Here is a 25,435-nt window from a genome sequence, read left to right on the forward strand (position 1 = left end):
TCAGTTAAAAACATAAAATCAAGTTTAGAAGTGGTAATAAAATCATTGACTAAAAACGATTTGTTCTTAAGAGACCTAACATTAAGCAGAGCCATCCTGATGGTGTTATTCACAGGCTTTGGGGTTGACTTTGAGCTGGAGAGAATAGGAATGAGATTTGTTAGATTAGCAGTGTGTCTAAGTTTCGCAATGTTCACTCTCTTGTTGGTCACAACAGGAATGCAGAAGGTGCCATGTTTTGACGTAGGCGACCTTGGGTCCAGCTGTTAATGCGGGCTACTGCTGAACCCTTTTCTATCTCAGTAATATTCAGGGCTGCTGTCAGGAGGAGGAGGGGGTGGGCCTAAGGGGGGGGAGTGAGCAGCGTCACAGCTGGGATGGATTTGTGGAGGTGGAGCACGTCTTCGTAGAGGTGGGGGGGCAGATCGGCGTAAGATGGCGTCACCGCTGAGATGAGCTGGTGCAGGTGGACGCTGGGGGGGAGGGCGCTGAGGTCGATCTAAGGGAGTAAAAATAGGAGTAGGGCGGGGGGTAAGTGGGGGTAACTCTTGGAACTCCAAGGGGGAAGAGGGGGGAGAAAGGTTTACTGAAGGGAGGGAGAAAGAGGGAGACGTGGACCTGGATGGGGGCTCTGGGGGGGGTGGGAGAGGGATCCTCACACGTAATGGAAGGAGGGTTAGAGGGGGATGGCAATGGCGGTCCTCCTTCGACGTTTCTGATAAGCTGTGTTTTCTCTTCCTTCTTTGTGGGCTCCTCTTCTTGTCTCTTGTCCTTGGCAGTCGGGACAGATGGATGACGCATGATGTAAAACATGTTGGTAATGAAAAGCTTTGCTCCCATCTTATTCAGGCAAAGTCCATTTGTCTTAAAAAGATGCCTGCGTTCCCAGAAAATGCTAAAATTGTTGATAGAATGCATTGAACGAACTGCACATGCAGTTAAGAGCCATTTGTTGAGCCAAAACAATCTACTGAATCTCTCAGCTCCTCTCCCGGTCGGGGGCAGAGGACCACTGATAAACACCTCAGCATTCACAGAGCTGACTGTTTCTAGGAGATTATTGAAGTGCTCTTTCAACTTTTCTGATTGTTGTTTTTCAATGTCATTAGAGCCAATGTGCAGAATTACATTTTTCACAGTTGGGTGTTCAGCCATTTATTTGCACTTACATGCACCAAGGAAAAGAAGTTTATCAAGTTGAACGTGGGAGAGTCAAAATTGCACCCTCAGATGAAGGAGGATGGACAGAGAACATCCTCAACATGCTCGTCACTTGCAAAGACCTTGTTGCTATTTTGAGTTACTTTTAAAACTTTATTTGCACTTACATTTTTAATTACTATCCAATGTATTTATTAAGATGATTACATTTGAATTAACTTGTTACTCAAATACACTTAAAGTCCCACACGTTGTAGCCGAAAGGAATACTTCTCTTTGTTTGTTTCCACGCTCCTGCACGAGGAGTTCAATCCAACTCTTGCTGTGAACCGCTGACTGACCTCTAAGCACTCCAGACGGCCAGCATATAAAAGCAGCTGGACAACCGATGTCCCGATGGTATTTAGGCGCAATAAAAAAAACACTGTGCTCCTAAATGTCATTGTGTGCTCCTATATTTTCTCATTTAGGAGCACATGTACTCCTTGGGTAAAACATTAGCATAGAGGCCTGTCTCTGAAAACGCAGAACCATAAACAAGGCTTACCATTGCTACCCAGCTGCACGCACACAGGACTGCGGTAAGGGCACACAAGCAGGACATGGATGAAAAGAGACACATTTTATCCAAAATAGTTAATTTAGTAGTTCAAATAGCTCAAGTTTTGTGGGGCTATATATGTATCTATTCATTGATATACTGAATTGTTTGAATAATATGTCCTTAGTATGTTAAACTGTTGGAATACATGTTAAATATTTAACTGCAAAGTAAGCAGGTATATCTAGTCTCAAGTAGCGTGGGGCTTTTGGGTGTATACCGTGTCGCGGTGCTATAATCGATTACCTAACAAAGCTCCCTATTATCTTTTTGGCTAACTGGGCGAGCAACACAATGTCTGCCTGCCTCGCATCTCAGTTGTGTCATTATTCAATAAAAAAATAAAACGTTTGATGGTGTAATAAAGTTGGGTTTAAAAATGCACCGAAATAAGACAACAAATCTTGGTGAGTAGACAATGATTTATTTTTATTTGACTGAAAGCAGGTCAAGAAATTGCTTTGCAAAAGAAAGAAAATGAGGAATTTCAATTAATAAATTCACCCCAAAAAATTTGAGTACTTTTACTTTGATTTGAAAATCTAGAGAGAATAGGATGAAAAAGATGATTGTAGTCTGTGCTAACAACATTTTGTCAGTGTTGTGTGTTACACAGTCTGCACTCACAAGAGGTGATGTGCTTGTAGGTGAACGTTTTTTCCTCTCTTCTGTTGGTCAAAGGGTGGTAGCATATCGCGGAAAGTGTTTTCGTCTCCGAGGTCTTTTCCTGACAGCAATTGTTCCGTGCATGCACCCTCAGTTTACTGCCCACCTTTATGCTGTTGCAGTGAGCCGAGGCATCAAGGTGAGGAGGGTGGGAGGGAGGGGAAGGAAGATAAGAGAAAAAGAGGTATTAACACAGACAAACGGTTTCTAAAATTCTAAAGCAAAGGTTTTGAGTATGAACACTAAAAACCTAAAATTACTATTGGTGTAGATCAGTGACAAGAGTATTTCCTCTTACCTCAAGCCAGAACCACATTCGCCCATACAGACAGGTACGTGCAATATGGTGTGGCAGTCGGTAGTGCTGAACTCGACATCGCCAAACACGGGAGCACAGAGATTGTTACCTGGAGTGAGAGAATGTTAATAAGGGAGGCAGTTTGTTGATTGGGAGCAAAGCATCTATAAAATATGAGAAACTGAATTGTTTAAATTCCAAATGCTTAAATTGCTGGAACGGAAATATTATTCTTTACGAACGGAATTCGTAAATCACTTTAGTACAACTTTTTTTTTTACTTAACTTACACGTTTTGCAGCATTTATCGTTGTCCCATACCAATCTGGCCTGTGGATAACACAAAGAGATCTCAAGGTTCAATGTTCGTTTTTCTAGCTATTGTTTAGGAAGTGTTGCATAGCTTTAGTGTTTCAGCTTTTAAATTGTATAGAGAAATCGCTTTTTACATGTACCCATATAGGCTTAATCAAAAAGATTTTGAAACAAACAATGAATGTAACTATTTTTTTTCTTCATTATTAAACAATGCCCGTGAAAATGGTAATTGGAGTAATGCTTGAGGTATTTCTATAGAATAAGGGTAGGGGTTGAGCAGTACCGGATGACAATGGACTCCGGGACATTCTCGGGTTGTAGTCTGAATACCGTCCAAGCTGCAATGGAATGATTGGCAGGGACTGGAGTCATCTGACCAAGATTCTCCCGCCTAAACACAAAAATGACATCAAGACAAGGTATAAAGGTTCATTTCAATTTAGAGAGGCAGACCAAAGCCTTTCGTTCGCCATGTACAGAGACTTAAAAAAGATTAAATCCAACGTACCTTGTATGTTTTTTTACCAAATTTGCACGTCTTCTCAACTGAAAGAGAAAGTAACAATATGTGATTATTCCAAGTATTCATGTGGGGAAAGAGAAGTCCTTAAAATATTACAACTTGTAAGTGCTTACCACAAATCTGTTCACCACAGCAAGGTTTGTTTACCAGTACAGAGTCTGGGGCACAACTCGGTTCTGTCTCAAGAGGTTTAAGATGACACTCCTCTTTTCCAGTGTGTTTGTTACATTCACAAATGTGACAGCCGGACTCCCAGACGTCACCAGGCTGAAACATGGACTTTTTAAAGCTAAAATCCCATCAGGAATAATACTGTTGTATCACTGATGAGACAAAGAAACTCACCTGTTTGGGCTCACCGAGGGGTCCTTTGCAATCTAAGGGACAGTAAACAAACTCCACATTAACACTAGTAAAGGGACCAAACGTCTCGGTGAAAGTGTCTTTAGGACATTTTACTCACATGGACAGCCGGTCACACAGATGTTTGAGTCCATTTCTGCCTTGATTTGACCATGGGGACAAAAACAGCCTTCTCTGGTGCACTTGAAGGGGGCTCCTTCTTTAACGATTCTGTACAGCCAAACAAGATGGAAAGAAGTGAATATGGACACTTGACAGCATTTTCAATTGACGAAAGTGAGAAACAAATGTCACAGGAGAAAGTAAGTGCGTTGTCAAACCCTTTAAGGCAGAAGTCATCCAGCTTGTCACGACATTGTCTGTAGACCAATCCTTTTGGACATGTCATAGCTGAAACATGAACAAGGTAAATTAAAGAATATTGTAAGTTTTAGTTTAGTTTTTACTCAAAACAAAAATGAAAAATAACTTAACTAATATAGATTAAGCCCCGGCCTGTCTGGCTTTGCTTTAGACAGACAATCAAAAATGGATAAAATATACATACTGCATTTTCCATTAGTGAGTGCTCTCCAGTCAATACAGACACCAGCTTTCATGCACTCCTTTGCAGCGCGATTTAGTATAGAGCAACGGTCAATATCGCAGGAACCATACACGCAAATCTTCTTTTTACGCATCAAGTGCTTGATGCATTTTGAAAAAGCTCTGAGGAAACAAAAACAAACAGACGTGGTTAAACAGCATCAAGATGAGTATCTATTTACTAAGGTGCTTCTAACAGGTTGCAGCGTCACTTGTTGGCAGTTTCTTGGAGGTTTTTAAGATGTTACAGGTAACTGCTTGGGCATCAGTAACTACGGTATTACAGGTGAAACTGGGTGGTTTCCACTACATGTTTACATTAGTCACAAAGAGAGCTCTTAAGAAAGGCTACACATTGGGCCTTGAGCGTATGACATGAATTGTAACAAAAACAGTCATTCTCAATCCTCCGAGGAGGTGTGTGTGTTAGTGTGTGTAGCTTACGGGTGGTCCAGCACCACACATAGAGCGCTCGAAGGGCAGGGGAGGAAAGTGGTTGTTGTAGGGGGTACCGCAGTCGTCTGGTCACATTCTACATCTCTTGGTAAAAGAGCACAGGCCGGTTTGGACCCGTGACGTTTCACCCAGCTATAAGCCGTCTTATCACAGCAGCTGTTGTCCTCCATTTTTCCTCCTTTACGGATACATGATCCAACACCACACACACCTTGAGAAAAGACAGATCCAATCCGATGACTAATGTACAAAAGTACATTTAAATTTATATACACCCTCTATGTGTAGCCACTTTTAGCATCTAAAGAAAGTGACTGGCAAAAAAAGGAGGTTTAACATGTCAGCAGAACATTTATCATTACAGTGAACTATTGGCTATTGGCTAAATTGACAGAAAATTCCTCAGGTGTGAAATATATATATATACATACAGCGGAGAAATGTTCAGAGTAATTCTTCCATGTGTCAAACAGAAGGGAAATGAGTTGTAAACGGACCACTTAAAGCACATCTAAAGATTGTTGCCAGCAAAGCGGCAGGAGTCGCTAGTTCGATATGTTCCACCCAGTGAAATTCTCCCTCCAAGATGATCAAATGTGTGTAGTTTTGTGTTTAAAATAACATTAACAAATAAACAACATGTCTAAAATACACACTTTCTAAAGTGATTACTCATTACTCAATCGGGATGAATGAATGTTGTTATCACACATTTTGACAATACAAACACATATATGTATTGTATTACCTGAAATCTCTACTCCACAGACAAACAACTACTGTTTAATTAAACAAATCAACATGCACTCAAATAAACTAGAAGGCAGTCCTTTTCAATACACTACCCACCACATTGTCCCTGGGTTTTTCCTTGGAAGTACTCCATGGCCAAACTGACCACCAAGGAATGGGATTCACTAAGGGACACATAAGAGCGGAGCTCAGGGATGTAGATTGTCACTGTGTGCGTCGTGCTTTCAAACCTAAACCCAACCGCCTGCAAAGGTGGCTGTACGACCACGCCGTTCAGAGTGACCTAGGGTAGATTAAATCATTATCAAACCAGATTTCTAATTCCTTATATAGTAAAGCCTATAAAGAGTTGTATAGTATTTTATCCCACCTTCACTTCAGAGACGTCTGGATCGATACTGAGTACAGCTTTAGATCCTTGATATTTCAAGGTGATGCTTTTAGCACAAGAGCGATGCCTGCCTGCTACACAGTTTTCGTTTTCCACAGAAATGTACAAACTAGGATGTGATGATATCTCCTTCACCAGGATGTTGGTACATTCAGTCAGGAAATCAAACTTTACACCTTGGAAAGTGGTGTAGTGTGAGTCCCCATATATCTCACAACGACCTTGAAAAGATAAGAGGGGATTTTATTAGATATAGAAAAAAAACACATATGTATTTTGCGATACAGGATTAAACTTGGTGATCAGTTTACTATTCATTTAGTGCCATCCTCTGGTCAGCGTTTGAATTTGTCCAATACTAAACATCTTTGCCAAACACCTGCAAAACACATCCATTAGCTTTAACTACAATTTGTGTTTGTGTGCCGATAATTTATTTTCTTCTTTTATATCCTTTATTGACCCCGTGGGGCAATTAATCTCTGAGTGCTACTGTTAAGGCACCGGGAGAGCAGTTAGGTGTTGGGTGTCTTGCTCTGGGACACTTCGACAGGGGACATGGAGCAGCTGGGGTTTGAACTGCCAACCCTGCGGTTCCAGGCGCACCCTCTCTACTCCATGCATCACGGTCGCCCCAAATGAACTGTTAATGAACAGAGGATGAGCCACACGCTAAACAAAGATGCTGACCATATTAAACTGTCAGCAATGAACATTCAGAAATAGATATATAGAGCCAATTTTAGACACAAAGGAAAAAAGCGATATGTGAGACAGACATGGATACACTTACAGTCACACTTTAGTGTTTCACAGCATCCTTCAAAGACTTTTGTGAACTTGTCTCTGGGGCACTCAGGAAATTCCATCATCGGGCAAACCACTGGAGTCAACTCTATCTTCCCACCTCTACAGGTCTTATTGAAACAATCCTCTGTCCACGCCTCACCGCATTGCCAGATTTTATAATTCTTCAGGTCAAAACACTCGCAATCTGGTGGGGTGAAGAAGGTCAACAAAGAATTACAAAATCATAACTTTGGTAATTTAAGGAACTGGTGGAAAGAATAACTGAAAAAACAGCACAAGTAGATGGCACCCACCGTCGGTTGTGGAAACAGTAGAGGTGTGAGTGCTGGATGTTCGAGTCACACGTCTGGTTGTGGAATCAGTAGAGGTGGGAGTACTTGATGTTCCAGTCGTAACCTCGGGTGTGGAATCAGTAGACGTAGGAGTGCTTGATGTTGGATTCGTACCCTCGGTTGTGGAATCAGTAGAGAAGCCAATGGTTGATGTTGGATTCGTACCCTCAGGTGTGGAATTGGTAGAGGAGGGAGTGCTTGATATTCCAGTCGTACCCTCGGGTGTGGAATCAGTAGATGTGGGAGTGCTTGATATTGCAGTCGTACCCTCAGGTGTGGAATCAGTAGATGTTGGAGTGCTTGATATTGGAGTCGTACTTTCAGGTGTGGAATCGGTAGAGGTGGGAGTACTTGATGTTGGATTAACACCCGTAGTCGTGGAATCAGTAGAGGAGGGAGGGCTTGATATTGGAGTCATACCCTTGGATGTGGAATCGGGAGAGGTGGGAGTACTTGATGTTCCAGTCGTAACCTCGGGTGTGGAATCAGTAGACGTAGGAGTGCTTGATGTTGGATTCGTACCCTCGGTTGTGGAATCAGTAGAGAAGCCAATGGTTGATGTTGGATTTGTACCCTCAGGTGTGGAATTGGTAGAGGAGGGAGTGCTTGATATTCCAGTCGTACCCTCGGGTGTGGAATCAGTAGATGTGGGAGTGCTTGATATTGCAGTCGTACCCTCAGGTGTGGAATCAGTAGATGTTGGAGTGCTTGATATTGGAGTCGTACTTTCAGGTGTGGAATCGGTAGAGGTGGGAGTACTTGATGTTGGATTAACACCCGTAGTCGTGGAATCAGTAGAGGAGGGAGGGCTTGATATTGGAGTCGTACCCTCGGATGTGGAATCGGGAGAGGTGGGAGTACTTGATGTTCCAGTCGTAACCTCAGGTGTGGAATCAGTAGACGTAGGAGTGCTTGATGTTGGATTCGTACCCTCGTTTGTGTAATCAGTAGAGAAGCCAATGGTTGATGTTGGATTCGTACCCTCAGGTGTGGAATTGGTAGAGGAGGGAGTGCTTGATATTCCAGTCGTACCCTCAGGTGTGGAATCAGCAGATGTTGCAGTGCTTGATATTGGAGTCGTACTTTCAGGTGTGGAATCGGTAGAGGCGGGAGTACTTGATGTTGGATTAACACCCGTAGTCGTGGAATCAGTAGAGGAGGGAGGGCTTGATATTGGAGTCGTACCCTCGGATGTGGAATCGGTAGAGGAGGGAGTGCTTGATATTCCAGTCGTTCCATCGGATGTGGAATCGGTAGAGGAGGGAGTGCTTGATATTGCAGTCGTACCCTCAGGTGTGGAATCAGCAGATGTTGCAGTGCTTGATATTGGAGTCGTACTTTCAGGTGTGGAATCGGTAGAGGCGGGAGTACTTGATGTTGGATTAACACCCGTAGTCGTGGAATCAGTAGAGGAGGGAGGGCTTGATATTGGAGTCGTACCCTCGAATGTGGAATCGGTAGAGGAGGGAGTGCTTGATATTCCAGTCGTTCCATCGGATGTGGAATCGGTAGAGGAGGGAGTGCTTGATATTCCAGTCGTACCCTCGGGTGTGGAATCAGTAGATGTTGGAGTGCTTGATATTGCAGTCGTACCCTCAGGTGTGGAATCAGCAGATGTTGGAGTGCTTGATATTGGAGTCGTACTTTCAGGTGTGGAATCGGTAGAGGTGGGAGTACTTGATGTTGGAGTAACACCGTTAGTCGTGGAATCAGTAGAGGAGGGAGGGCTTGATATTGGAGTCGTACCCTCGGATGTGGAATCGGTAGAGGAAGGAGTGCTTGATATTCCAGTCGTTCCATCGGATGTGGAATCGGTAGAGGAGGGAGTGCTTGATATTCCAGTCGTACCCTCGGGTGTGGAATCGGTGGAGGAGGGAGTGCTTGACATTGGAGTCACACCCTTGGTTGTGGAATCATGAAAGGGGGGAGTGCTTGATGTTGGAGTGGTGGCCAGTGAAGAATCTGTTGGAGAAGAGGTGGATTTGAGGTTTGGTATTTTGAAAACAGTTTCTGTTTTTTTCACAAACTCTAAACTATTTAAAATGAAAAGTTTCACAAAAACTATCCCGTGGTTTTATGTAACCAGTAATACACACATGAAATGGCTTATGAATATAATTGACGATTACCGCAGTTCATTGCTCCTTTTTCACAGCGGCTGAAAATAATGAAATAGCAAAGTGAGGAATATTCATTTGTCAACATTAATGAAAAATTAAATGATTATTATTGAAATACTCTTCGATTTTGAAACAGTCCATATACATTAAGAATGTCCCAAATATGTATAATATTTTTTATTCTAAAATGAACAAAAAAGACTCAAAAATGGCCCAACTTACCATAAACCATTCTGTATTACTACCACTGCATGAGGTTGAATGATAGCACCATTAAAGTAGCAGGTGCAGTTTCTCAAACTGCTGCATCCACCAGTGTTTTCATCATAGTATGGCTCCCTCTTTGTACATTTGGGGTAGCAGCCTTTTCCAATTATAAACAAAATGTGTATTTAAATGAGTGCCAGTGGTTTCTCATGCTTTGAATAGAAAAAAAACTTTGATATGACCTACAATGTGATGATTGTTTCAAGAAAGGTTTTAAGAATTAAGTTTAGCTGTTCAGATACAAATGACAATGTTTGTTTACCTTCCAGTTTGTGAGAGATGTCGTTTTCTTTGCCACAGGTCAGTATTTCACCACAGGCTTCATATTGCCAGATACACCGTCCTTTCTCGTTGTAGTAGTCACAGGCAATCGCTATAGTTTGAATAATTACAGGTTAAACTTTTACAGAAATATACCGTTATAGTTTACAATTTGTAAACATCTAGTAATAATTATACTGAGCGCTTTTCAATAGAGAAATCGTTTTTTCGTTTTGAAACATATTAAAATATAAAAATATTTACTGTAATTTTGGCAATTGTGCACTTTTATTATAACTAAGTGGTTCCCAAACGTTTTCCATCAAGCCAACATTTGATGATATACAATTTTAGGCCCCCACCCCAAATGTGTCTAAATGTGTGTATATAAACTCTATGACATATTTTTTCAATAAAACAAATTACTTCACTTTTCCTCTTTAGTTTACTTCTGTCTTAAAAACTAATCTCCTCACATTTCACAATAGGATTATATTGTTTTTTCTAAATTATGTTTGGGAACTATTAGGACATCCCATTATGGAACTGAATTTTAGAACAGACCGGTGCTTGTGTTATCCATGTTATCTGTATGGCTTTAAGTTAGAAGTTATTAAAAAATGTCAGTGTCTTTTGGAGTTAAGGTCATGTTTTGTTACTGACAGGAAAGAAAAGGTCTTAACTTACGACACAAATCAGGTGTCCTCCAATTCACACAAACATGCTGCTCGCTGCAGGCCTGTGCATAGGCAGCCACAGCTGTGCAGAAGCCAAGGAATTGTACATCTAACTCACAGGAGCAAGACTCCTGGACACAGGCAACGTAGTAGGGATCTGGATCAACCTGGGGATTAGAAAACAACCAGGATAGAACATTTAAGGGCTCATTGTTAGGGTCTTTAACTGTAAATAGATATATGATTTCATATTGCAACAGATTTGGATATGGAAATCCCAAATATATGGCAGTCTAACACCTGACCTTTTTCTTTGTGCTGTGCTAAATATGTAACATGCACACCTTTAAGTGGCATTCACTGAATGTTTCTCCTGTAATGACCGAACAGCGCTGCTGGGCCCAGGCTGTGCAGTAGGAGTTGCGTTGACATGAATATATCTCAGTGGTCACATCGGAGCAAGAATGTGTATGGACTTTCCAGCTGTTACAAAATGCCAGGCGACCGAACACTAGAAAACATATTTTTTTGGTGTTAGTTTGAACACCATGACAAAAGTAAAAGTCCTTTATCAAACAAAGAGAACATCTATTTACCTGATGAGCTACGTATAATTAGGTCATTCATCTCATTGTAGTCAAAATTCCCACATAGGCCACACACTCGGTTCTGTAGGAGAGATGGTTAGAAAGTCAATGTGAAATATATACAAAAGTAAAAAAAATACTAACAAAATGTAGGTAACTGCTGGAGGATGTAGCTATTAGTTATGATGAATACAACAATAAGACGTACTCTTTTTTTATGAAAGTTGGTCATTAAAATTAATGGTTGTTTCGATATGAAATTTAGTTTATTTCTCCTTGTTGGATGAAATAAATCAATGCAAAGTTAAGAATTAAAGTTGATGAAAGTAAGCGTATAAAATGTTTGTTTCAAATTCAAATTTAGGCCTAAGTTGGGAAGCGTCTCCAACATTTTTTATTTTTGTCTGAGGATCAAAGTAAAGAGTGATGTATAGTATGTACATTACTAGATTTTACTCACTCACCTTCCACGAAACCGCCAGCTCTACGGTGATCCAGGTGTGTTTGTCCCAGATGAGAGTTATCCCTTTGCTTGGAACTGAGATTACAATGTAGAGTCCCGAAGTGTGTATTGAGTAAAGTGAATCATCGTGCCCAGTCCAGCCTTTATGGAGGCGTCTGGTCACCTGCATGTCGCTCAGCGTCAGGGTGACTTTGCCCTTTTTAGGTTAAAAAAAGTAGAACTCGGGTTGTAAAATTCAATGTACGTGTTGATGAACAACTAAACTTTTAGTGACTGAAACTCCTCTGTAAAATTCAGTCAGCGTAGAAAAAATGCACCTGCAGTTTGAGGATGATGTTGCGGGAGCACGTGAGTGTATTCTGATTGCAGGGGACACTCTCCACTCTGACAGAGAAGGTGCCTTTTTTATTTCCACAGGAATCCTGAAACAAGAAGAGTTAAAAGCCCTTTAGTATTTGGATGATATGCTGTGTCATTTGAAGGATTAGAAACACGTATGAGCGTGAGTGGATTTCATTCCTACTTTTTAGTTTGGTCTTACCTGCACAAGAGTGTACAGACATTGTCCAGAAAAGCGGTACCATTTGGAGTCAAAGGTCTGGTAGTGCCCATCTCCGTAAACTTGACATTGTCCCGGACAAGGCTTCTCAGTGCATTGCCACATACCACGATAACAGGTACTGTAACATATAGTGATGGACACCTTTTATTCACAGTTCCATCAGCATTTGGCGAGATAAGACCCTTTAAACTAATGAGTAGGAGTTAGGGGTTACCATGTTTTACACCTGCTGTTGACTTGCTGTCCTGTTCTGAATGCTTTGCCACTGAAAACACAGGTGCATTCATCGAGTGAAACACAGTTCCCAAAGTGATCCTCATACTGGTGATCTGGACAGTAACAGCCACTCTCACAGGTCTCACTGGTATCCTGTCAATCACATAAAATTAAAATGAAATAAAAATAAAATAAACCTTTCTTTTTGATATTAAGGATAAAATTGACTGGCATGAAGGTAAGATATCAGTAACACTCAATTAAGTTAAGCCTCACATTACCTTAAAACATATCCCTAATGATATTAAATAGCTATATTATAAGTTTTAAATTGCAACTAGTTACTGCTTTCAATTAAAGAACACAAACACAAAATTTGTACACAAATAAACAGACAAACAAGCATAACAAAAAAATCAGGTGACTTACCAGTGGTTTTCCGATATGGTCACAGGTCTTCTTAACTATGTTGACTGGGCCCTCAGAGCAACTGACACACACCTTCCCATTTTTGCAATCTGTGTGAATTATATTTGAGACAGGTAAATGCATTGCCAAGTTTGAATTGCATTTTGTCAAAGATTATTGAAGTTTAAATAATGGAATTAAGATAACAATGGACAAGTTTGATGTTGATATAATTATGACAGAAGAATTTATATTTACCACAATCCGGCAAACAGCTCAGTACCCCATTCTCGCAGTTGCTGAAATAAACACATTTGTCACCTTTGTGTTGAGATATAACACAATTTTGCGTCAGTATCTGTTCATCAAAGGTGGAGATTGAGTGCACTATTACTGCATTGGATAGACAGGGTTAAGGAAGACAGGGGGTAATAGCCTCAAGCATTAGCAGTCTTATTATTATAGACTGGGTGTAAATACTCAGAAGATCCTTACCACTTTTGTCTTGAGATAACAACTGGCCCCGGGTCTGCAATCCCACCGTAGTAAGTACAAGCACACTCCTTTTTTGGGGAACAGGTCTGTCCTTGGTTCAGGTAAGTTCCCTCCGGACAGCCACAGCCCTCCACAGGATCGTCGTCCATATCACAGCGAAAGTCATGGCCGGACAGAGAAGTGCATGTGCGGTTGCAGGTATGCATGTTGTAGGAGAATTCTTGGTTCTTCTGGCATTTCAGATCTGAGACACAAAAGTAAATGCACCAATGATTTATTTATACTACATTAGGGTTGTCAAACGAATTGTGGGTTCGAGCCAGATACTGCTCACCTCGATCAAACCGTTAAAGACCATTAAAAGACCAAAGACCATTAAAATCATATAGTGGAGGGACGAATCAATATAAAAGAAGCAGAAGCGACCATGTATGCGTGAGGACAACAAACAGTAGTTGATTCAACTATAATCAGTATAAATACTTAAGATGTACTCGTGTAAACATTTGGAATCTTAAATGTTTTTAATCGTCATTGTGTTATCATCAAAAAGATAAGATAAGAATCTTAAAAAAACAATGGAACTGATTTGATTTAGTTTGTTGAACATACCGTACCTACATTCGTCCTTTTCAGTGAACTCTAGAAAATAAAGTGGGAGGATGCACATAGAATATTTTTCAGAAGTAAACTCACTGCAGCCTGTGTTTCTCCTCCAGTCACCAATAACAACACCTAGACCGTCGCAGGCTTTGGCATAGCTGGCCAGACCAATACACAAGGCCTCTCTCCGACTTCTGCCAGTGTTACATATTCTTTGGATGCAAGCCTGGAAATACATAATGAATATGTTGATTCCTGAAACCCCAAAACTTATAAAGGATTTGGTATGGGGCAAAAGTATTGTTACCGTGTAGTGGTAATCAGTTGGGATATGAGGGTGGCACTTAGCAAACATCCCAGTTGGTTGGTGTAACACTGCACACTTTTCATGAGCATAATTCTCTACAAAAATACATATTTAAATCATTAATACATTTCTTTAAACCTCTTGCTTGTATTGGTATCATATGAAAAATGACAATGTTTTAAAGTTGTATAATTTGATGTTATATTCTTTTAAGTAACTTGTAATCCCGGTAGACAAATCAAATATTGATTGTGAATTTATAAACACTAATGCAGTGCCCTTTCACAAATGTGCCTAATCAAAAATGGCCTGTAATGACCAGAGCTGTGCCCCTGCTACCAATTGACAGGCACAGCTGTTACACATCCAATACTCAACCACCATGCTTGATACACTCCAGCCCTACATTCCAGTCTTTGCCAGATTGTCAGTCCTGCCATGTGGAAACACCCTTCTCCCAGTCTGCCTTCCCTAACGCCCTTCTGATTTTGGGTCAGCCTTGGTTATGGACACACAACCCACACATGGACTGAAGGGAGAATCCTTGGCTAGAGCTGATTTTGTCACTCTCTCCGTCTCTGCCATGGACAGTCAGCCCTGTCCCCGTCAGATGTCCCCATATCACCACCGAGCTCTTTGCCTTGTCCACCATACCTGCTAAGTATCATGATCTATGTTTGGTGTTCAGTATAGAGTTCGCTCTCTCCTTGCCCCCTCTCTGCCCTCATGACTGTCATTGATCTCCTTTCCGGTGCTCCTCTTCCCACTAGCAGGCTTTAAAACATGTACCTCCAGAGAGGGAGGCCATGGAGAACTATATTGAGGAGTCACTGACTGCTGTATAACCAAACCATCTTCATCCACTGTTGGTGCTGGATAAATGCTGCTCTACAGTGTGTAACCACCACCAGTCCAATCGCTCACATCCATGGGTTGAATACGCCCATAATTGCTTGACCAGCGCTGCCACAGGTTTATCCCCATCTGAGTCTATTGTGGGCCACAATTATTTCCCCGTCAAGAGAATGAGATGGCTGTTCCATCAGTTCAAATGCACCTCTGCCACTGCTGTAAGATTTAGAGAAACAGTCACTCTGCCCTACTCCGCTCAATCCAAATCCAGCTCCTGGGCTGAAACTGCCTCTCACCAGAAGAGTCCATCCCACATTCCATGTTTCATAGTCAAAACGAGTGTCCGCCAGTCGTCTGCCCTCTTCCAACTCGACCCCCTTCGCCTGCCTTCTCGGTTTGGCAGCTCTTGGATGTATATCGCTGTGGCAGGGGTTCTTGTAACCTGGTGGACTGGGAGGGCTATAGTCCAGAGGTGGTGGGTCTCTCGGTCCTTCATCTTGGATCCCAACTCAGGGAGTTTTACTAGACTCATCCGGACAAGCCTGGTCGGCTGCCTGGGCCCCCCCGCTCCCGTGCAGGGGGGTGGGGAGGGGAGAGATTACTGTCATGGTCTGAGGAGTGCCCTTCCTACCAATTGACCAGCACAATCTGGCTAATCAAGTGCCATGCTTGATATGCTCTTGCCATCCACTCCAGTCATTGCCAGATTGTCAGTCCTGCCATGTGGAATCAACCTGCTCCCAGTCTGCCAACCATTCCTTTCTGTATGAATTCTGCTCCTGGGTCCAGCACTACAACAACATGACATGGCCTATTGCTGATTCTCCGGTACTGCTTCACACCCAACATTGTGCTTCCTTGTTCTGGGTAAAAATACAACCTCTAAGACATGCAGAGTTGCAACAACTAGCAAATAGCTACAGTACACATAACCCACTGTGTAAATATGCACTACCAATGAATATATCCCATTATCTCAGGAGCTTCTACCTGACTGGATTCCGTGCGGTCCTTAGCATCATGCAAGCGTTCTGTCAATCAAATGACTGGTTCCCAGAAAAAAAAAATTTTTTAACACACTTTTAATATTGATTGGTACCATTTTCACGGTTGGTGCAGTTGCTGGGTATGTTCCCGTGACAATGACCCAAACTCCACGACAGAGCGAATGGTTGAGCTGAGTTCTCAATGATCCCGCTGTTGGCGGTGAAGTCATCTGTGGTGTCACTGTTGCTATTGCCACAAAGACCTAAATGACATGGCTCTGATTACAAATCAATAATGTATACTCTTTCCTTGATTCTTGTATTCATTTCAACTAATTTAAGCTAATTTAATTGATGTCATAACGAATGTGAATCCCCAAATGAATATATTTTGCGTGTAAAACGCAGATCCTTACCTTTGATCTTGTCATTGGACTTGTCGGGTGTGTCGATAAACAGCTGGATTTCAGGAGATAGCTGAATTTGGAAATGTATACCAATGGTCGTGTGGACCCGGACGAACATGGAAGACAGCCAGTAAACCTGAGCATGATCTAAAGGAGAAAATTCAGTAAATTAATGGGTGGGAAAGTAAATTACTCATTATGGATTGCTAGGCAACTAGGCGGTTTACTCATTCAAATTAAAGTCCAGACAATTGATGCAATTTACTAGATTTCTTCCCAATTGTCTTTACCAGTCTGATGGAATTCCATGATCTCCCGCCCTTCAAACACAACCTTGCTATCTTTGAATACAAACAGTTCCTGTAAAAGAAAAGTTGTTTATATTTCATGACGGCACCCAATTGCAACAATTGTGTTGCATTACAATTGTTTGACAGATTATGTTTTAAATTCAAAGATTGCTTGTACCTTTGAAAGATGAACCATGACCTTTCTAAGAGAGAGTCCTTTCCGATTAAACTGTATTGTTATCATCCAGTCGGGGCCCTTTAAAGAAAAACAGTAGTTATGTGGTATTCACACCAAACGCATCGCTTAAGAGACTCTAATTGCGCAGAGTGGTCTTGGGACCATTTCTGGTTAATTTGCATGCCTTGCATCTTTCACGCTCGACACGATGGAGAGTGGCCCCGGGAAGAAGCGTGAAAACAGTTCAACTTTCGGCCATTGTTTTTCCCCCGCATCAACCATGTAAGCCATACAGACTATGTACCTTGTGTGGAAGAGTTTGCCGTCTTACTCATGTCGGACCACCAAATTTGGTACAAATAGCATTCGTAAGCGCAGACAGCTTAGTGAATTTCACCAACTTCTAAAAAAATGCGTTTGGATAACTGCCGCATTCAGTGGTACATAAGGCTAATTGTTAGCCAGTTAGATAACCCTAGATAGCCCTACAATATTACTTAATATTTAGTAGGAGTCCGTCCTTAAACAATATAATTATCCACTAATTTAATATGCCGTAGTTTACTATTCAGTGCAATGATAGGATGTTCCAATAAATGCATGTGTTGTGTAGTGAAGTCTTCCCTAGAACGCTAGCAATATAGGTACAAGGATGTGTCGTACAGCTCGTGGTACCCACACACAGTTAACGTTACTATTGTTTTTGTCTGATTTACAAACTGCAGGACTTCAGTGACAACAGGGGGAAAATGTCACGCCATTTCGTCGCCAAAGTTAAAATCTTTAAACTTTCACATTTGGTGCGTTTTGCAGTTTGGCGCAAATTTACGCAACTTCGCCAGAATTGAGTTTGCTGCAAGGTCGACGCAACAAATGCGCCGCTATTGCAATTTTGCTATATTCCAGTCTCATCGTGTCTGTGCATAAACTTTGTAAGAAATTGCGTCCGGTTTGGTGTGAACACGACATTAGTAAGATATAGGTAATACAATGATAATATTACATGTTGGCGAATTGGGAAAAATTACCTTTGAAGCGACATATAAACATTTGCGAGGGAGGACATATTGTTTTCCATCGAATGTTGTCACAAACTGGCCTTCAATGACACATTTTCTGTGGCAAAGGTTCTCTGAGCATCGCCATTTACCACCATGGCACGTGCTGTTTGAAGATAAAATTAAAAACGTATATAAATGACTTCATTTTATTAAGTTTATTTAACTTAAAATGAGGTGTGAAAACAGTTTATACGCCCATTTCTTTGCTGGGGATCATCTTGTGAGTCTGAAATAAAGTTTGAAGTGTATTACCATGACTGACACTTGGAACTCCGTATTTCTCCGTTTCCGTAGCTCTTGCCAGCAAACTCACAAGAGCAGCTGGACTCAGGAATGCAGTGATGACCAATTGCATGATTATTGAAGACTTTATCTAAAATACAGATTTGTACATATGTTATCAGGCTCATGGAGGGTAAACAAACTATCAAACATGTGAAGAGCTACATCACAAAGACAAATTCCTTTCACCTCTTGGACATACACAGGTTTCAGTAAGTTCCTGGTAGAAGGGTGCAGGGTCCGGGTTGGAGCAGCTGGGAATAAATGCGGGACCCTTTTTCTCATAAATCAGGTCTCCTGGACAACTTGGTTTCTCTGCATTAAACCACAGACACTAGGAAATAACATCACGTGTTCTGCAAATCCGCAATCGTGCAAATATTTTTAACATATATATATTTTTTTCAGTCTAGTTTTAAGAGTGCTTACCACATCTGGTTAAACGTCTCCAAAATCGGTTGATTCTTGATTGGTTACACTGGCTTGCAACTTCTTGGAAGAAAGGACAGAAGACCTCATGGCTGTTTTCAAAGCCAAAAATGTTGTCTCGACAGAGTTGGTGAAAGTGAGAATTGTTGTCTTGCAGACAGCTCTTGGTTCTACGAAAGAATTGGCTGCATACCTACAAATATCATCAGAGAAACCAATTGAACATGTGAAACTAATACATACAGTATGGATTGAGTGCACTTTCAAAATTCAACCTTCCACCAATGATGTAGAAAAGAACAAAACAAAGTAGAATTGAATAGAGAGGCTGCTACTGTGTTTATTGATGCAAGTGAATTCTGAATATGTGGTTAAGGATCAAGATACTACTCATAATTCCTTGGGTTTTATTTTTTCATCTTATGCTATGCCTCTGTCAATCATCAGTAAGTCAGTAGTCTTTCATATTCTTCGTCTTTTTTTACTCAATTTCATGTTATTTTAACACGCGTCTATTTTACCCAAAATTCTATTAACTATGGAGGTATATTTAATTGTATTATAAAGCACATGCCTAATTTCTTGAGTGAAATGTACTATACAAATAAAATGTATGATAATCCATTAAAAATCAATAAATGACTACTTAATTGCTATTGGTTCATTGTTATGATTATTATTGTTAATACATTGAGGTTTTTCTTTTAGAAAGTAGGTAGAAAAGAGCCTTACCAATAGCATACTGGAATCTAGTAACACAGCGTAAGCTGTGTTTGAAATTAGTTAATTATTACTTTAACTAATTACTTTAACTGTTAACTCACATGATTCTTTTGCAGCACAGGATCTCTCGTTTTACATCTGAGGTCATGAAGCTGGCTGTCTCTGATCAACTCGTGCCGGTGGCCTGCAGTCAAGAAAAATGTACATTGTTAAACCAAACTGGATACAAACAATTGTTTTGGCTATTTAAATCACTATTTGTACCACTTTCACCACCACTAAAATAAATTATTACAGTTGCTACTAAAAATACTGCTGTGAATGTTACTTATATGCTATATAACAACAATCAATGTCACAGTTCCAGTCATTTAACTCTAATACCTGCAAGGTTTTGTTTTCCACACAGTCCACACATGTCGGTGCTCAGCTCCGACTCCAGTGTCACCTTAACAAGTTTAAACAAATAGGCTTCACTGAGTGAGGTTGGTGTTGTATGTTCCAATTAACTTGAGATATTGATTATGCCTGGATGCACTTGTCTTAATGTGATTTTGCTCTTACGTGTGTTGAGCCGACTGTATAACATCAACTTACCCAAAGAGAGTTTATTCCCCCGTCTACATTGTGCCAGGTGACAGTAAACGGAAGCAGCGAGCTCCTCAGTTTTGTGTAGATGCCGTATTTAACAATATGCTGGTAGGTGTGGTCGTATGGAAGGGAAACACTATCAAGACATAAATCAACTGTTAATAAATATTTGGGTTACTAGGGAAGTACAGGTACTACATTGTTAAATAATACATTTACATATCTTGCAGTCAAAATTGCATTTAAGTAAAATTATGTCAGTACAATGAGGAAGTTTTAAAAGTAAACAATACTGAACAATTCAATCAATATAATATATATATATAAAATCTAAAGGAAGAAGAGACATTTCTTATCTTAACTAGAATTCTAGAATCGAGTGGAATGTCCTCAGCTAATAAACATGCTAGTCTTTCTTTCAAATGCTGTGAGTCCAAAAATCTCAACAAACTAGGAACTGAACTTTTCAAATAATTATGGTTGTGTAAAATGTGCAATTTTCCCAGATGAAGAGTAGTAAAGGATGTGGTCCAATAATTATATAAATTTACCTCGTGTCAATGGACCTTTGGATAACAATACAGACACAGAGAAATAGGTTATAACAACAAATACATTTAAAAGTCCTAGAGAATTATGACCACCACTTGACGTGAAACAGGTGTTTGTTTTATCTTTGGACAGAGTGTTCTCACTCGTTTAACTTTTTTTGAAAATAATGATGGAATGGTTGAACTATTAGTTTCCACCTCATGGAAAAAATGGAAAGTCCATAAGTGATAACTCTGTAACAGCTTGAGTCAGTATATTACCTCAGTATGTTTTCATTTCACAAAATACTGCCTTACAGTTTCCCAGACTGAAAGCTAATAATCACCTAGCATTGGTAGCTTTAAGCATGCAAAATTAAAAAATGTCTTGTGTAGTATACATTTTATCGAAGGAGTTTTGGAAAAACCGTCATGTGATGAATGATTAAATAGACTTTTTTCCATTACTCATTCCTTGGTGTTCAGTGTGGCTGCAGTTTTCTGCTTGGGCTCAAACCTTTTGTTCTGCACCACAACATGGCCATTCTGCAAAAGGGTCGTGACTTTATTGATGATGATCTCGACTTGGACCAACAGCCCGTTGTGACCTCGCCGTATGGTGACAGAATATTCCCCCCGGTTGACGGTGAAGCTTGTGAGTGTGAACGGGCAGTCGGACCGGACATAGTAACTCTCCCCCTTAAAAGGCTGGACAATCCCGCTGCCAATTGTCCTGCAAGTGTCTGATCACAATGTAACAATTAAAGCTAGACAATATGGACATATGTGGGGTCAGAAAATAAAAAAGAAATCAATTTTGTAATGTTCTTCACATTTTCACTTTTAATGTGACCACAGAAGGAACAATAAGACAATAAATAATTTCATAGAAATGAAATGCAGTAGCAAAATAATAAAACCGCATGTGTTTAAAAAAAACCTGAAAACAATATATCCAGTACTTACAACATATGCAATGGTGCTAAATAAGGATGCTAAGTAATTTGTGTTTTGAGCTGATGAATACCATACATCGGTTTGTACTCACATGTCTGAGCTTCTTTGGTCTTGAACAATTCCACTGTACCAAGAACTAGAAGAAAAATACACTGTCATGGTGGAAGTAAACATGAATTATGAAAAATACTGAACATTCAAGTGCTAGTTTGAAAATGTCTACTAATTAAAATGATTATCTACTTCAACTTCAAAAAGTAAAAATACTCAGAATTTGGAGACATTTCTCTTGTCAGTGTCAACGATTTTATCTATAATAGTGTCATCATTTTTTTAGGCCATCATATGTTTTGTGACCATATTTTAGATGTAGATGTAACCAGTCACAGCAGTTAATGAATACATTTTTTGGATTAAAATTGTAATTTTGATAGTATTGTAAATATAAGTAGCATGAGAATTACTTATTATGGTAATTATACTCATCTAGTGGAAACCTCACAAAAAAACTAAATCTAAGTTTATGAACTGGCAAGACATAAAATATTATATTCATATATAATATTGATTTCCATAATTTTGCGGTTGAAATACCTGAGGCCAGTGAAAAGATGAATACAAGAATCCATCGCTGGGTTGTCATGCTGCCTGATGCTGCAGGAGAGCAGTTGAAACAAAAAAAACACCACATGGGTTATATGTGCAGTGTCATTCCTAAAAAAAAATGTCTAAACTCATTCAAATAATTTTCTACGAATCTAGAAATTGTAAGAAGAAATCTGATTAAACATTAAACTAAACTTGTTTATTTAAAACCCAATGTGATCTGCCAGAAATAGCAACAACTTGAGTCATCCACTTCACACATAATTGGTAAAATATAAAGAGTATTTTGTAAAAATAGGGAGAACTTATTTCTGGTTCTGGGAACCAGATAATGCTTTATGTCTGAAGAGAAGACAAATGGATCAATGAAAACATCAGGGTTGGTAAATGGCATGAACCAGAGAGTAAATAGTAATTTATTAAATTCAGAATTGAGGGACAATTTGAAGTTATGTTTAAAGACGTAGTCTGGAGCTACATGGATGCATTTCCATGTAAATATTCTACTTCTATAACGCAAACCCACATCCAGTAAATTTAAATATTGAGTTACAACTTATAGCTTGTGTAGAAGTTAGAAGTAGACTACTGTATAAATGACTGGTATTGTTTATTCCGAAAACTGTGATATGGAGTGGTTATATAAAACATTGTACTCAGCTGACTTTTCACCAGATTTAGGTAAAATAACTTGTTATAACTCAAAGTGAAGTACAGAAAGTTCTGTTAGTACAACATGGACAGGATATTTGATCATTTACTAAAAAACAGTTCTGCCTGTTTTTACTTTCTCACAGAAACACAAGCTTTTCATCTAGCACAGAGTGTACTGTACCTGTAGGAAAGGACATGAAGGAAACGGTAACACATTTCATTTGAATTCATGTTTTTAAGAGGATTATCAAGATAAAGAAGCCATCATGTTTTTGCTATGACACCATGTACACACACACTTATTTACGTTGACATATACATATACACTATACATACAAGCATTTCCCATTCCCATGCCCACCATCTCAACTGCGCTCAATCATGAGTCATTATCACTCTGTGTTGATTCTCCATTTTGTGTGACAGTTTCCACATATTCATTTCTTGCACATGCACAGATTTACAACCATGTCACACCTCAAGGCGGCAGCTATGCAGAATGCGTTCACTCACATTACCTTTTTGGAGTTTTTTGAAGTCTTTTCAATAAATAAGCCAATCATATTTCAATGTTAAGACATGAGCTTTGGCTTAGGGAACTGTTTAGATAGTCGACTGTTTGATAGTCAACTATTCAAGGAATTGTTTAAGCTAACTGTAATATTGCTGTTGTAGAGTTAAACATCAGAAGAACTCCAGGGGAGACCAGCTGGGACCTAGGCGGTTAGATTGGGTCCGCCAGCATCAGGAGAAGATGTTGGCGGGTCCCAGCGACCTCCGACCCCCAGTTGGTGTCCCCCAGCTCGCCCCCCCGACGCCTCCAGTTCTGGCTTCCCGACTCCTCGAGTCCCGGATCCCTGGCTCGTTCCCCCGACTCCTCCAGTCCCAGCTCCTTGACTCGTTCACCTCTTCCAGTCCTGGCCCCCCAGCTCGTTCGCCCGACTACTCCAGTCGCCGTTCCCCGACTCGCTCCCCGCCTCGCTCCCCGCCTCGCTCCCCGACTCGTTCCTCGACTCGCTCCCCGACTGCTCCAGTCCCTGCTCCTTGACTCGCTCCCCCGACGCCTCCAGTCCTGGCTCCCCGACTAAGGCCCCGTCCCGTGCTCCTCTCTCACCCCCCCTTTGGTGTTCTGAGGGCCATCTAGAATCCGGCCCTTGAGGGGGGAGGGGGGGTTCTGGCATGGGTTGGGCCGACAACAACAAAAGCTTCAAAAGCTTCTTAATGGATATGTATTGAATTTGGCCAAACTACACTACAGAGCAGTTGATGAGATATCAGTGATGATCTGGATCTCAGATTTCCACCCTCTGATGATGTTCCATTACAGTAAACTTTAATATTTGGAAACACTAGGGAAATGTCTTCCTTTAAAGTTGTGTGAACTGTGCTTTGAAGTGTTGTGGTATTGTCCTTTCTTAAATTGCTCTCATCTGTGGATGTCTTGTAGAAAGAGAACAACCCTTATCAGTTCGAGAATTTATCCAAGCGACCACAGTGTGGTGCCTCTTCGTAGAGTTACCCATTAATTGATTGTCACAGGCACAGGTATCCAGGTATCACAGCCAGGTCATGGCTGCCTTCGAGTGCAGGGTAGTGGCAGTAGGGAGGGGAGGGGAGGGGAGTGGAGTGGGAGGTGAGAAGGGGGGTGGTAAGCAGCAACAGACTATTAATAGAGCTTATTGAGAGCCATCTGCAGAAAGCTCAGGTCCCATGGCACCTTGTCAGATGCACTATGTCTAAGGAAAACAGACTGTTTTTTTTTTTTTTTTTGAGTAAAGGAGCATGTATGTTACTGTTAGTTTGTCTGTGTGTACGAAAGGATGATTTGGGGATTAATGCAGCGCCAATTGCACTCCATTGTCTAATGGTCAAGGGAGTGCAATGGACAATGGAGTTATTGCTCGATTGTTATTGCTGTCGAGGTCAAAGATCACAGTATTTTTAAATGAACAATTGATTACAGACAATATAGACTAATGAAAAAGTTATAACTGGTAATAATGATAAAATATAAATTCCTTTCTACTATTCAGCTCTTAAATCAGTTCAATCAAAGCATTTTTAGTTCTACTTGGTTTTTTTCTCCTTTCCTCGCTAAGAGAGTTTTTGCTTCCTGTCAATTAGTATTGCCCAGCTCTATTAGTTTAGCCAGAGCATTTCCCCATTCATCCCTCTTCGGAGGAGATTTTTGTTTCCAGGGATTTCCCTGTGTATTTTTGTTGGTAAATAAAAGCTTGTCAGGTGAACCTCTACTCTGCGTCCGAGTTCTCCTCACGAGCTCCCTGCGTGACAGAAAATGTTAAATTAGTATGTTGTCATATTGACAATATTCTGAACTGAAATAACTTTGGTGATTGGCTAACCTTTTTATTAAGCACTATCATCGGGTCAACATAAGGCAATGTAAATAAAGTTAAGTATCGCAAATACATTGTACTGTATGTAACGTTAGTAAATTAGCTCATTTTACTTTACTGATATTACAGAACACACTGCGGAATCAAAAACGGGAATTAAACATAGGCAGTTTGGGCATAAATCACTGACGTGTTCAAAACGCTGAACAATTGTGGTAGCGGTAACAGTGACATTACGCGTGTGATATCCCAGGAAAAACATTGAAACCAAATAAAACATCACCCAATGGATTCATCTCATCACATCCC

General features: G+C 40.5%; 2 protein-coding genes across 2 annotated transcripts in view; both read right to left on the minus strand.

Annotated features, from left to right (window-relative positions):
- Positions 1-2,166: 2,166 nt before the first annotated feature.
- Positions 2,167-25,435, minus strand: part of spg-1c (spiggin type-1C) — a 144,218-nt gene continuing 120,949 nt past the window's right edge. The window contains 2 exon segments of the mRNA NM_001267630.1: positions 2,167-2,541; positions 2,727-2,835. The gene's annotated coding sequence lies outside the window, so the exon portion shown is untranslated.
- spg2 (spiggin2) overlaps positions 11,567-25,435 on the minus strand; it is an 87,599-nt gene continuing 73,730 nt past the window's right edge. The window contains 8 exon segments of the mRNA NM_001267629.1: positions 11,567-12,054; positions 12,174-12,312; positions 12,409-12,563; positions 12,840-12,928; positions 13,077-13,117; positions 13,314-13,557; positions 14,010-14,142; positions 14,224-14,318. Coding sequence (NP_001254558.1) covers positions 11,926-12,054; positions 12,174-12,312; positions 12,409-12,563; positions 12,840-12,928; positions 13,077-13,117; positions 13,314-13,557; positions 14,010-14,142; positions 14,224-14,318 — 1,025 coding nt within the window. The 3' untranslated portion in view covers positions 11,567-11,925.

The sequence above is a fragment of the Gasterosteus aculeatus genome, chromosome 4 (assembly GCF_964276395.1).
Source record: "Gasterosteus aculeatus chromosome 4, fGasAcu3.hap1.1, whole genome shotgun sequence".
Lineage (NCBI taxonomy): Eukaryota > Metazoa > Chordata > Actinopteri > Perciformes > Gasterosteidae > Gasterosteus > Gasterosteus aculeatus.